Below are 15,490 nucleotides of genomic sequence, written 5' to 3'. Positions count from 1 at the left end.
TTCCAAGCACCTTTCGATTGGCAAGAGATCTGGCAATCCTGTTGGCCAGGACAGTTGTTGTACACAGTAAAGAGCATGTTGTGTCACAGCAGCTGTATGTGGACATGCGGTGTCCTCCTGAAAAAGTACATCACCTTCCTGTCGAAGAGATGCATATAGCACAGGGATAACAACCTATTCAATGTAATGGGCATTGATTACTTTATCCTGCAGAAATTCCAGATGTGATCATTAGTTGTATCTGATGGCCCTCCACACCATGTAGCACGTAGTGGAGCCTCTGTGTCATGAGAAAATGCACTCTGGCTCTGGAATAGGCCACTTACCAGGTCTATGCCGTATACATGTAAGCCGATCACTCACACAAAGAAGCAACCTACTCTCATCACTGATGACAACTGAGTGCCATTTCACTGTCCAGTTGACTCCCTAATCACAACAGAGTAGCAATGCTTGGCAGTGTTGTGGTGTAGGTCATACCTGGCCAAAGGAACATGTGATCATAGTCCTGCTGTATGCAGATGGTTCCCAATGGTCCTTGATGACACAGCAACCATTGACCAGATTTCTTCCTTGGATGGTGTTCAGTCAGCCACTGCTGCTCACATGATGCATCAATCTTGAGGTGTGGCTGTGCTATGCAGAGTCCAGAATCTGGTCTACAGGTGTATGAATGTTTCAAATTTCTGCTGAAAGCAGTGGCATACCACATATACATTAAGCTCAATATATGCAGCAATCCATTGATTCATCCATTCAGCTTCCTACAGGCCCACAGTGTGATCCTGTTAAAGTGGCTGAAGTTATTCAACAGTAGTACATACTAATTGGCTAAGCGTTGTTGTCCCCTAGAACAGATGTTACAAACAGTGTGCACCACTAAACTCAGCACAGTTACTGCCTCCAGGATAAAACGGAGGGTGCACAGAAAGGCCTCCTGAGCACCATTTGATTGCCAATGGCTGTGATAGATGAATCACTTACACTACACCCCTCAGTATCCACATACTAAACCCAGATGCCACTTCAGTGGAGTGATATGCTACAAAATGTTAATAGTACTGATGAATGATGATTGCCAGACATACAGTTAATTTTTATTAGTAGGTTTAGGGAATTTGGATGCACATATTATGTAGAGAAGTGGTGTTGTATGTGGATGTTAATGGGCATGATAGACGGGGCATTTCTGCAAGAAGGAGTGGCGCTTTTGTGCCAAATGCTGGTTTGTTGATTACTTCATGCAGCTGCATCCCTGCCATGGAAACAAACTGCACTCCATGTAATAGCACACAGCATAACAATGGCCTACATCATGCAAGAGAAGTCAGTCATTCTTCTCTGAAGTATCATAGAATGTTGAATGTTGACTCGGAACTGTCTACCAGTTTGTAATACTAGATGGAACTGACAATTGAAAACTGCAGATAGTTGTATATGGAGCGTTCTACAGCTGTAAGAGTTGGAATATATATATATTCAGAGAGTGGCCTCTGTTATTTGATAGCTTGTTGGACGTAGATAAGAATGATTTTAATCCCCAACACAGGCCAAACTGCACAGGAGATGATGTCCACAAAAGAAAAAAAGGTACCGAGAGAGGCAATATACTCCAGATAAGCAAGTCAGTAAGCTATGATTCTTACATATCAGTATCAGAGCTATTACAGGAAGTCCCTCTCTGAACATTTGTCAAATGCAGCAAGTATCATCCCAAGTCCTTGAGGATATTGCATAATTTTTTTATTTATACATAGACCAGCAGTTACATCCGTTTGATGATATACACACACTCCAATCAGATGTAAACCTGTATTTCAGTTTAATGACTGTATTTATGTATATAAACTATCTTTAATATTGAATACTTACAGGACAGTTTTGTAGCTATTAATTAATTTCTTTCTTTTCTTTATATTTCAGATCAGAACAGTCACATATTTAACCACAAAGGGAGTGGATTAGTCACAGATACAGACAGGTACAAACATACAGGGAAACACCCAGCTAGGTACAAGTATGTATCCATGTGACAGGTACAGTGCAGGCAGACATTTCACTTGCTTCTGCTATGGCCTCACTGCACTTGTACACCTGTGTAGAACATGCATAGTTGTGGTGTGTGTACATATATAAAGTGAGATTTACTCCCAGAGGGTAATTCAGAAGGGCAGTTATGCTTCAACATCTCATATACTATATCAATAAAGGGATACATTTATACAATTTATTGGAAACTCTCATTCTAAATTGGTAATATGCAGATAGATGCTGATGCCACATACGTATCGTAAAAGCCATCAAACTAAGTTAATAGATCATAAGTCATCTAATGCCATTGCTGTTAAAGGTGTAGGCATGCAATGGTAATATTAGCTGACCAGGGACTATCGCTATGTTCAATAATGCCTTCAGTTAGCTGTTGCTCTATAAATTCATCTACTGGTGCTTGTAGGTATGAGGGTGAGTCAAATGAAAACCTTAAATTTGTAATAACAAATTGAAATTTCATACCGTGATCCTGTAAGTTGGTAAGATTGCTACAAACAGCATGCAGAATGGCCTGTAGGTGGCAGCATAGTGCAGATGCACACATACCATCACAGTATCAGTATAGAGATGGCTGACCCACTTGCGACTTGCACCAGGGAATAGCAGCATTCTGTCATTCGGTTTTTGCGTAGTGAAGGTGTGAAACCTGTTAAAATTCATCAATGAATGAAGCTTCAGTATGATGAAGCATGTTTGTCACAGCAGCAAGTCTATGAATGGAGTAGGAAGTTCACAAATGGTGTGACTTCAATGGAAGATGCTCCTCATCGAGGTCAGGCAAAACAAGTTGTGACTCCACAGAACATTGCAGCAGTTGAAGCCGTAGTGAAGGAAAACTGCCAAATGACACTGAATGATGCAATGGGAGGAAAGAAGTTGCATTCTGATATTCTGATGAAGAGGTACTCCACATGGTGCATGGGTGGTTGTGCAGACTACCAAAATAATCTTTTTGTAAAGGAATTTAAGCACTTTGTAAGCGCTGGAGGACTTGCATTGTGTGTGGGGGAGATTATGTTGAAAAGTGATACAGCTTTGTACCACTTCTGCACAATAAATAATATTTCAAAAAATATTTAAGTTTTCATTTGACTCACCCTCATACTTTGCTGTTCAATATGGTTTTTTGGTTAGACTGGTGTATTATCACCTACTGGCATACAATGTCGTGTTAAGAGTGTTGCTGACAACTGCATCTTACTTAAACAAGTCTGAGTAGTTCAACAACAATGTTTCCATGGCTTCCCATTCACTGTCTTTCAAGCAGTGAATCTTGAAATGTAGTACAATGCATTGATGGTTTGCTTGAGGCTCTGATCATCTGTTGATCTATACTGATATGTCAATATCCACAATTGCCCAAATCAACTTCCCTCTATCAGCAGGTACTTTGTCATCCAAAACTATCTTTAATGCACATGTACACAGTTCAGTTAGTGTCACTTTGAGAGTCTGTGTACCATGCAATATAGAAATATTTGCAGCTGTTGCATCCATTGGAAATGAATTTCCACTAAGTTCAACTGTATGCTGTCAAAGATAAGTTTTAACACAATGCCTATCCAGAAAGTCAAGTCCAAGAGTTACAGAATATCCCTGTATCACAGTTTGCAACACTCCCATCTGCTCTCTAAGCCCTTTAGTTCCTAACTTAAAGCTGACCTGTGTTGTCCCCAACGACTTCCTGTCATTATTTTCTACTCCATGTAATCTGTACCTTGTAGTGTTTAGCCCCCTCTTGTCCATGAGATCCAAACTAATGACAGACAATTGTTCATCAGTGCCTACCTGTACCAAGCCCATCAAGCAGCAATAATTTTGTCTGTATGGGTATGTACTATGGTCTACCGGGAATGTTTCCCAATGGAAGAAACATTACTGTTTGCATTTAATGCCTACTTTTGTTTGTTTTGTTCAACCTCCTCCTTATTTCCACATTTGTTTACCTTGTGGCCAAAATGTTCACTGTAGCTGATGACATTGTTCCTTCAGTTGGCTCTTCTTCCCACAGTGATATCATTCTGCTAATTGTATGAATGTGGGCATAAACACTCTGCTAATTGTTTGAATGTGCTGGCTTTACTAAGCATCTCATGATATATCAGATAAGCTTTAGCTTCACTTGTTAGACATAGATCGGCCATCTATAGAGTCATTTCAACTGACCAGTTAATCAATTAGGCTGTGGCTTAAACAAAATTTATGAATACTGTCACATTCTCTTTTGCTTTACTGAAAAAGGGCGTTATTAGATTTACTACTGAAGAATCTACAGAGGAGGAGGGTGGGTGCACTCAGTACTGCACTAACCTTGTCTGAACCAAATTATATCTGTTGCTATTCTAGTTACTTAGTTAACTCTTCATTACACAATTTCTGCTGAGTATTATCCTCTAACAATTTTCATACCTGCTCCACCAGAATGGCTGCAGCGTCATTCATATGTTTTTGGCGTCTTTGTGCAATTTATTACTATGTTTATACTTACAAGACTCACATGAACAAGACACTTCCTCTTTCAAAAGCAATATCAGAACCCGAAGATATAATCACATCCAAAATTTATTCGTGTAATCTCAGATAATTTTTATGTCTGATCATTGGCCAGTGTGTACTGCATGCCTACAAGTGCTGCAAGTCACCAGTACCATCCTTCTATAAGGTACACTGTGTCCAGTTAAATTACAGCTCTTAAACCTCACAGGTATGAAGTAAGTTTCCTTACAATTCCCTCTAAATTGTGACAGATCTACAGGCTCCTCAGGTTTTGCAAAGGTCACTTACATGTTGAATACTAATTTCTATGTCCAACTCCAGCTATACAAAACAAAAGAAATAAAAAGGCCACTAGTAAATGTTCTTCAGACTTCCTGTGTTGTGGTCATAACTGAGGTGTGAGGACATTGTGTTTGAGATGTTACATGGCTGTTACTGATACTGCAGTGTCCTCTCCTTGTTCACCAGTCTCTCCTGGACATCAGTGTCATGTTTATGTCACTGATGAGTCACTTGTGGTGCCAAATTACAGGGGTTATAAGCAGAGACACTGCTAGAATGAGGTACTGGTGGAATTAAAGCTGTGAGGATGGGGCGTGAGTCGTGCTTGGGTAGCTCAGTTGGTAGAACACTTGGCTGCGAAAGGCAAAGGTCCTGAGTTTGAGTCTCGGTCTGGCACACAGTTTTAACCTGCCAGGAAGTTTCATAAGAGATACTGCTACATTGTCAAGATGATTTTGTGCAACATTTAGAGTATCTTCTGGAGCTAATAAAATGTGATTAGCATTTAAGATTTACAGTTCTGTGTTTCCTCATCAGCCTCAGCTGACACTTTGTGCTAGAGCTAGAAGTGACACAGGGGAATTTTGTTGACTCCTGTTCTTGGATTGATGCTTCTGGTCAACAATGTCACTATCTAGAATTTTAGCCAAATTTAGGTGGACTGATATGGGGCAGACGAAGTCATGGTGTTAGAGTATGGCTTCACACCGGGTTAGAGCATCCTCAGTCCCATTCCAGAAGATGACTATGACCAGCAGTGTTCCATCTGGATGTATCATGCTAATGGAAGTCATGTAGTCATACGATCCTGGCCCCACTGCGCAGGTAGGCCCTTGGCACCCAGTAGTGCCTCAGCATCAATCAAGAATAGAGATACTGGATGCCCCTCTGACCTAGCAGTGATGATGATGTTAGTGCAACAAGAACCACAAGGTATACTGGTGACAGAAGGTCCTCAGTCTCCCTGTCAGTAATGTGGTAGGGGGCTGTTCTGGAAATCTCACAAGTGGCAAGTTGTGGTTACTCGGATGCTGTCATCTCAAGAACAGCAAACAGCATGTTTATGAGAAGTGCTGGAACATCTAATACATGGTTATCACTACAACATAAATTAGCATTGAATCAAGTGTTTTGATATGAATGCTATTGATCCTAATGAACAACTGATGTCAGAGCTGGAGAAGTGGGGTAGTTGTGGGGACTGGCAGGAGGCTAAGGCATGAGGCTCTGTCTGTTATGACCGAATGTGGCCTGATTCTTTACTTGTTGTCAGCATTTCTCATTCTGGTGTCTTTGCTTAACAATTTGTTACAGGCTCTTATCCGCTATGTCAAGTTTCTAGTAGGTGGTGTTGTGTCCTACATATTGCTTGTTGCTTAAGGGGGGATGTAATGGAAAATGTAAACATTTATTTAAAAAAATAATTGCAACCATATTTATTAATGTACAAATGTAAAATATTGCATGTGTAAAGCACAAGAACTGCATTTTAACAGAAAATTATAATAAAATATGCAGGATTAATATTTTCCAGAAATTTGAATTTTTAATTTTTTTATTGTCTTTTTTTATAAAATTCCATAACTCAAATTCTAATCATGCAATTAATCTGAAAATTTTATTGCAGTGTCCTGAGAAAGTCTGAACTACAGATATTAATTTATGGTACAAATTGTGTCATTAACAGAGTTTTTAATTTTGCACATCCAAAATTAACTTTCTTTCTACATACAGTCATTTAAAAATCAGGATGTAATTGCAGGATCTTGTATTTGTTAGTTCCAGGGAGACAGCAACATGTTGTGAACAGTTCCTGAAAATTTCATAGCATTAACGCATATAATTTTTGAGAAAAGATTTCTAATAATGTAAGAAGTGTAAAACAGAGAAAATGAGGACCAAAGATTTTCTTCTCATACTTTTACATCTAATAAGCTTACCTCAATTTTAAAATCTTTCATACTGATACTCCTCATCCTCCAGGTTTCTTTTCTTTTCTCTTTCAATATTCCTAGCCTGTTTTAGCAGGTGAGACACTGATCTGTTAGCTTTCTTGATCCTGTTCTTGTCAATGGTCTAAAATGCTTTTGTTGTAAACACACCATAATTTATACCAACTCTCTTCAGCACTTCACTTCTGCCATTATTTCCATTATTGTAATATAAAACTGCATTATAGACACCTGTTTTGAGTACTTCAAGTCCACAAAATGTCCTTTTTGAGTAGCTAATTCAAATTAAATTATTGAGGCTTTCGTTTGCATTTTTTGTCTTTCTGTGAAGACAGTTCCTCAGTAAATCATGGTTTGCAAGAAACCTGAATGTGGGCTTAATTGCATTCATGACAGGTTCTGGTAATGAGTGTTTATGTGATATGTCTCATTTCTGTTGTTGAACTTACAATAATCATCTTTCGGATACAAATTGTGCATTAGTGTTTGGTCAGTGAATAGTTTGTGGAAAAAAATTGCCCACACAGCATGCCTCATTGTGTGTGTTTTTCCTGACAGTTCTCCCATAAACTGAAGGGAATGAATTCCTTTCAGAGTAAGCCTGTCTTTTCCTCCTAGTGGTTTTCCCTCCTCATGTGCTTCACCTTTCATCTCTTTCAGCAAGCGACTAAGCCTGCCACCTGCCTCTTTTGGATGTGACCAACACATTCCAACTTTTATATTGTTGTATTGTAAGGATTTTTATCTATTACAGCTTTCAACGAAGAGGAGTCCCCATCACCAAAGTATTTAGTATATCTAACACCATACTGGTCCTCAGATCTGGAGAACATCCTCACAATTGCAGCAGTCTTCATGCCCCCACTTGAGCCACTATAATTCTTAGAGCATTTGACTGCATCCTTTTCTTGACACAGTTTCTCACTGTCTTCATTGTTGGACATTTCCCTTGTTGCACACTGGTGGCAGTATTTAGACATAATTTCTACATCTAAAACTTTACCTGAGTCAATACCAGCAACAGATGCAACTCTACACAGAGATGTGTGACACCTTTTCATCCAGGTCCCATCTACAGACACACACTGGTCAGTAACATTTGTAGCAGATTCACTGTCATTAATATCTACCTCAGGATCTATTTCTTTTTATTTTTTCCACCCATTCCTCCACCGCTTTCTACATAGAAACTTTGGCAGTATTGCATACAACATCAGACATTTCTTGATTTATTTTTTCAAACCTTGCACAAGGTGGAGGCATGTTCAGAAAACCACACAATAAATTACTTCCTTCCCTGCCCTGTCCAAGGCATCTCAGAGCATATGCTAACCTAAGATTGCTTTCATAGGTATCAGTGTCAGTTTTTTTGGAGGAGGAAAATGAAAATTCATAGCCACACAAATTACAAATCAATTTGAAATCACAAGCTATTCCCACTCTTCTTTCTTCAACAACAATAATGTATTCTGTATTTTTACAGCTAACACGTGATCATAAAAACCTTATAGCTTGTCAGAGAAGCTTTAAATCAATAAGTCTGAACCCAGTGGAATCCATATTAACATCCTTCACATACATGTACAATTCTCCTGTCCCAAGTTTCAATGCTGAAGCTGAGAGCTTATGTTCTTCATTTCGAGCTGCTTCCTCTTTTTTGTTGGTAAACCAATTTCCATGAAACCCCTGTTTCCTAAACACAGTTTTTCCACCACCCATTACGCATAGATCTGGACTTCCACATAAAGGTTTGCAGATTCAACCTTCCACTACTAATATGTGTTAGTATTGTCAAAACGTAAATAAACAACACGCAAGAAAGTTTTCAGGCAAAGGTTTAGATGTCAGCCAGAGATATAGGTGTCAGCCAAAGATATCAAAAGAAAATAACCTTCATACCGACAAAATTCTGCTAAAGCAAGCAGTTTACCTACATGCCGGGAAATGGTGGGAGTGGCTGCCAGTGCAGAGTTAATCAGTTTAACAATTTAAAGGCATTTATAAAGCTCCTATCACAATAAAATCCACACACAAAACAGATTAAACTGTGTAGATCAAAAGAATAATATTTTTGAAAAATGAATTTTTTGGACCAAAATCCATTACATCCCCCCTTAACTTAACACCACCTAATGAATATATATTTTGTCTTGCTCTCACAGTGGACATTTCACTGAATGTATAACTTGTGTTCAATGGTTGGTGCTGATGTAGCAACACTGAGCGAGGTGGTGCAGTAGTTTCCTTCCCTATCCTTCCCTAATCTAAGCTTGTGCTCTGTCTCTAACGACCTCATTGTCAATGGGACGTTAAACACTGATCACCACACCACCAACACCACCTCCTCCTCCTCCTCCTCCTCCTCGTCCTCGTCCAATGTAGCAACCCATGCCTGTTTATGCGACTGACTTACAGAGCTGATTGTTTCTTTCTGAGGCATAGCTGTATTGTCACCTATGTCTGGTGTTGCTTGTGGGTGTGCTAGCATTAAAGTAAGAAAAATTTTAATTTCTTTTCCTTTTCTATTCTGCAGCATAATAATGGGTTTTTTTCTTTTAATTGTCCCCATTCACTGTTGTATGTGCACAAATTCTCATGCAATACAACAGTATACATATACTTGGCTTGCAGCTGAGTGAAACTGGCTGCTTACTCGTCATTCATGTTTTTGTCAGATTTAAAATAAAAAGTTAATGTGAAGCTGGTAATATTTAATAATTTGCATACCAGTTTCTTTGAAATGATTCTGAGTTGGGGATCAGCCTATGTTACTCTCTTAATGACGTTACATCCTGAAACAGATTTTTTACACTTACAGTGATGACATATATTTGTAGCATCCAGTCCAGTATGGTTACAGGTCTTACTATAAGAGACTACTAGAAGGAAGAAAAGGGTTTCTGTTGTCATAACCTGTACAGTATTCATTCACTATTTACTACAGAATTTATTCAAGTACTTCCATGAGGTAGTTTTTATCATTTCAAAATCAATGTTACTAAGTTGATGTTTAGAGACACTTCTCCTTATGTTGCATTTTCTTTTGTTGTTTTAATAAATTCATACAGGAATTTTATTGTATTATTAAAGTAATTTTGGTTGTCTCAAAACAACTAGGAGAAAAAATTGTTTTGGGTTCACAGACTGAGCAAAGCAGAAGCACACCTACAAACATGCTGGATTTCCTTTTTGAATTTTGTCACCAGGTCTTTGATGATATTAATTCTGGCTGCAAAATATGACTGAATCAATCTGATACAAACACAAAATGGCATTAATGCTTCTGGCTCTCTTTTAATGATGGTTGCTTTCTTTTTCTTTTTTTTTTTAAACTAGGGATGTAAAAGTTACTTTGGATCTCATGAAAACGAATACATTGCCACAGTCATACATAACAAATGTAAATAATAATCCTAATTTTTGTGTGGAATTGAGTCTTTCTAAGCTTCTCAGAAGAATCCAGGAGATGTGACCCAGTTTTGGTCTGCTTTTGATTTTATTCTACTAAGATAGTGTCCCCACTCAAAGCACAATAAAAACATTTTGTGAAGAGTCTCAAATTCTGATTCATCCATACCCATTTACAGCCCAGTATAATTCTTTCTCATATCAGAGATGAAGAGAACTATTTGAGCACTTTCTTTTGAGTCATCAAAAACATATATGTCTAGTAACAAAAAAAGCCATGAGCATTGTTCTCTTGAACTGTTTACTTAGGTGTTTGAGACAGTGCAGTGCATATAAACTGAATAAGTGTTAAAATCAAAGCCTGTCTTGAGAGTAATAGGTTTAACTCTTTTGATAGCAAGTGAAATAAAGATAATTTGTTGAAAAAAGTAGGCAGCTACATTAGTTGCCTTATTTTATTTAAGCAGTCATACTGATGCTGCTGCCTAATTAGCATAAGAAATTAAAGTGGGTTAGTTTTGAGAGATATAATCTGATAGGGGTTCTGGAGGGATGAGATATATTTTCAAGGAAAGATATTGACAAAATTTCTGGACATAGTCTTCAGTATCACTTTGAGAAAAATGTATTCCCAACTAAAAAGCATCCTTCTGAATGTATATGTACATAACATACAGAGTGTATCTGCACACTTTTGCACTTCATCAATGCTCTACCACAACTATAAACATGATTACTTCTAAATAGATCTGGACTGCTATACACACAATATAACTTGGCTATTAGAGAGGGAGGGATATTGCAAACATAAGCATATGATCTCTCCCTTATTGTGAGGGGGAGGGAGGGGGGGAGGGGGGGCGCAGACAGTTGGGGGTGGAGAGATGTAAGACAAACAAGCCTCACCTCCTTATCACAAGACAGACAGCACACTGGAATAAACACTGGACTCTGAGTGCCTGCTACAATGCTGTAGCATGTTATATTGCTTAGCAGCTAACATTGGGAACGAGGGTCTGATGTAACCTAACTTCCATCAGTTCCTTTGCCCCCAGAAAAGGGCCAATTTATATTGTGCATATAGTACACAGTTAAAAAGCCTAGCTTGGGAATGATCTATTTTACTTTCTAGCATTTAAAATTACTTTGGCACTTTCTGATAGTTTTAAACTCTATTAATAGCAAATACTAGTAGAACTGTATCTTTCAACTATCTGTCAGTTTCATTTCCCTTAATAGTTTTGCAATATCTGATGATATGATAGAGTGTATTTGCACTGTAGCTATAGTTACAGTACTAGTTTAATTTTAAGCCAGTATTTTGTTTCATGACATTAATTTAACATTAAGAGACTAGAAAATTATCAAAGTGTTTTCTAAGAGTAACTAAAAAGAAAAAATTTATTATATAAATAATTGTAACTCTGGTTTTTCCATTGGAGGAAAATATTGCAACAATTCAGCATTAGGGGTGATAAATGGCTTTTAAAAAGTTGTTTATGGAGGTATATACAATGACACAGTCCCATGTTTTTATTCATTTTTTCCAGTTTACAAAACATTATTTTATTGTGCAGTTTTATTTATAGTAAGTAAATACCTGTTTTTCAGCTTTTGAAAGTTAGAAGGCAATAGTTGTATGATAGTTAATGCCTATTAACATTTCTAAGCTTAAGTTTGGAGATGGTGGCAGGGACAGAATGGGAAGTAAAGCTAGGTTATAAGAGGAAAAGAAGATGAATAATCATAAACAATTATCTACTAAAATAATGTAAAATTCTAACAGACACCATGTAGGAAAAAGATGTTCAGCCCTGAAGGATGCTGTAATCCTCATCAGATAGTATACCAAAACTCACATCTGTAAGTTAATGGATGATTCAGATCGATGAAAAAGCAGTACATCATGTCAAGAATATGCAAATTAAACTCTGATGGGACAAAGTGGAAAGAGGTCACATGCATGGCACACCAATATTAAAACTACTATGTGCCTGAGATAGTTCGTGTAGACAGAGCTCTCGGGCAGAAGGTTCACATATGGGATTTGTGCACATTGATCTGTGTGCACTGATCTGTGTGCATTGATCTGTGTGCATTACGAATATCATACGTGAGTTGCAACAAAGCAGCACATCACTAAACATTGCAAGATCTGAGGCTGGCTACAGCCATTAAAAGATGATCCGGGAGCTGAACGTTAACCAAAGTATCATTTCATAACAGTTCAGAAGGTTCCAGGAGCACAGAAATGATCAGCATCAGTACAATGTAGGATATGAAGTGGTACAATCAACTGCCAGGATTTGTATCTTGTCTTAAGAGTCTGAAGACATTTAAGAAGCAGAGAAGCTATTCTGGACAGTTACTGACAGCATCTTGTAGGTCACACATCTCCCATCGGACTGTGTAATGTCAATGTTGAGAGACTGCTCTATGTACTTAGTGATCCATGAAACACTTTCCCATTCCAACAAAAGCACCATACATCTTGTCTCATAATAGTCTCAGAAACATCCGGGTACTATCCTTTGAGTTACATTTTAGCCAGGGGACTTATTTTTTCCATCAGTTTATCTGGTATGTCTCTGAGACATACTGGAAGATGCAGTTAAGGTGTTAACCTCAAATATTTACAGAACAATTTAAGATACTGTAATTGTCTTTTCACACTCACTAAATAATTACAGTTTCATGAGGTAGTAATGTTAATTACAGATTTCAGTTTTATAAACTAGAAGAATTTTTTTTATTGTTCAAACATAGAAATTAAGACTCAATTAATCCATTATTCGAACATAAAAAGTAAGTTTATTACTTATTTTCAAACGATTGATGAAGTGCTGATTATTAAACATAAGATCATTGTTAAAGAACAAACACTTCTGTTTTAAATCATCATAAGAAAGACATTTTTACTCTGAAACGTAGGTCATACTTCATAATACTAAAATGTTTTAAAGTTTTATTACGGATGTTTTGGATGACTGGAAATTTTAACTGTAGTGAAAAAATTTGTTATTCACCTTTTTTTTATTTTTATGTTTTATAACAATCTGTCAATGAAGATGGAAATTCTAATAATCACACAACCCTAGCTTATGCTCTCATAAAACATGGAGCACTGTTGATACTGTGCAGTAGCAGATGTCTATTACACACCATTTATGGTAGTTTCTTTGCTTTCTTTACTCAGTGTAGTTGCAAATGCTTGCCACATTTTGAGGAGTGTACATGAAATAGGTTTAGCACTGTATGAAATAAATGTGGAATTTTTCAGTTTTGAAGCAAAACTTTTAGAACATGAACATTTATCCCTGAAATAAACTAGATGCTGCTTAATTTTATGTTCAAAAGTTGACTAATGTCAACTGTCAACCAAATCGCCATTAAATTTGAAGCCAAATGAACAATCATTTTCGAAAATTGAAAGTAATGTCTACAACAAAACAGGCAGCTGAAACAAAAATTATTAGCTACATTACACAAATACCAAAGTGAAATAAAAATTATTAGCTGCATTATGAAAACATGCTCAAACAAAGGTCAAAGATCAGTTTTGCTGGAAGAAGTTCTTTCATCAAAACAGTTCTCAAGATGATGGCAGCAAATGCTGTGGAAAAATGTTGCAATAACTGACCAACTGGAATATCATAGTTGATCTAAGCAATAAAATAATGTTGGGTGAAGAAAAATTGGTTGGATAAAAATCTTTTTTACTTGTGGACAGATTAAAAATTAATCCATTGTCCATAAGAACCATAAGTTGTGTCTTTGTACTTTTTGAACCTATTTCCATGTTTATTTTTATTTAATTTATTTTACTTGTAATAAGTATACAGTATGGAATGTAATAAAATACATGGAAGTCTATAATATTTACATTTTCATCAGTGTTGCTTAAAATAATGTTACAAGTCATATTAAGCAAAAACTTTGGTGTTTGTAAAATATGTCAGTTTCAAGAATAATGCTGCCATTCTCATTCTGAGAGAGGAGACTAGATTTCCAGATTTAATTTTACAGATGATTGACAGGAAATAGAGGATGATAATAAATAACAAAAGCCAACATGTGCATCTATATGACAGACACATGGATTAGATTTATGTGTTTGAAAAACAATGTGATTCACTAGTAATTGTCACCTTTATATAATTTTATGCGATTTCCTTAAATCATTATAGATACCACAGTTCTTTATTTCAAGACCATTTCAGATTTTTTTGTACAAAAATGCTCAAAAATACGAAAGTTATCTAGTGAAATAAAGTGTTTTCATTCAATGCAGTAAGAGAGGTGGTGTAATACCACACTTCTGAGACTGCTTGCAAAATAACACAAGAAAGAAGTACATAGAGACAAGAGGACAAGGAAGTTTCTCAAAATGGAGTTAAAGCACAAAACTACACATCTGTCTGCAACACCATGTCACTACATCTGTTGTTGTTATTAGTACTTGTTTCCATGTAAATCACATCAATATGTATATTCTTCTTATGAAATTGTGGGATTAATTATATTTTGAAAGTATGGTAATTAGAAATGCATTGGAAGCACAATAGAAAAATGTGATACAGTGTTCTGAAAGAAAAACATATATGCTCCAGTTATAAAATAACTACAGGGATAATAACATCTTGTAGAACAAAGAGGATGTTATACAGTTCTCTCAGGACTTGTAATGATCCAAAGAAATGACAATACTACAAACTTTACTGTAGCATTCTCAAGAAGGTTATAAATAAATCTAAAAGTATGTGCATAAAATCAGAAATTGAAAGCTCAGAAAATAAAATTAAAACTATAAGGAATGTAATAAAGAGGGAAACTGGCAAGTCAACAGGGAACATGTCTCAGGTAGAGATTAAAACAGGGGACAGTATCATAAAGAAACCTGAGTTGGTTGCAGAAATATTTAATAACCACTTTTTGAGAGCAGCAGAGAAGACAGGCTGCAATGGTTCTATGGAAGAATCATTGTCCCTCCTACAGAAAGCTATTAGCAACAGAATCCCACAGTTATCCTTACCTCTAGTTACTGTAAGCGAAGTCATAAGAGTAATTAGATCATTAAAAAATAAAAATTCTGCTGGTGTGGGCAATATTTCTAGTAAAATACTGAAACACTGTTATAAATTTGCTAGTCCCGTCTTATGCAACATATACAATGCATCCCTACAAGATGGGATTGTCCCTGACAGACTGAAGTTGGCTGTAGTGATTCCTCCCTTTAAAAAAGGTGATAAAAGCATTGTTACAAACTATCGCCCAATATCCCTATTAACTACCTTCTCGAA

The 15,490-nt window shown here is 36.8% G+C and overlaps 1 protein-coding gene across 2 annotated transcripts in view; it reads left to right on the top strand.

Moving 5' to 3' along the window:
* LOC124619853 (YLP motif-containing protein 1) overlaps nt 1-15,490 on the top strand; it is a 669,202-nt gene that overhangs the window by 559,351 nt on the left and 94,361 nt on the right. Inside the window, exon 7 of one of the 2 annotated variants that reach the window (XM_047146465.1) lies at nt 1,924-1,981. In XM_047146465.1, the coding sequence (XP_047002421.1) occupies nt 1,924-1,981 (58 nt within the window). Of the gene's footprint in view, nt 1-1,923; nt 2,018-15,490 lie in introns of both variants that reach the window. The other variant, XM_047146463.1, reaches the window with a different exon arrangement.

This window comes from Schistocerca americana, chromosome 6, assembly GCF_021461395.2.
Source record: "Schistocerca americana isolate TAMUIC-IGC-003095 chromosome 6, iqSchAmer2.1, whole genome shotgun sequence".
NCBI classification, from domain to species: Eukaryota; Metazoa; Arthropoda; class Insecta; order Orthoptera; family Acrididae; genus Schistocerca; species Schistocerca americana.
Note: the sequence above shows the minus strand (reverse complement) of the source record. Positions and strands in the feature narration are given on the sequence as shown.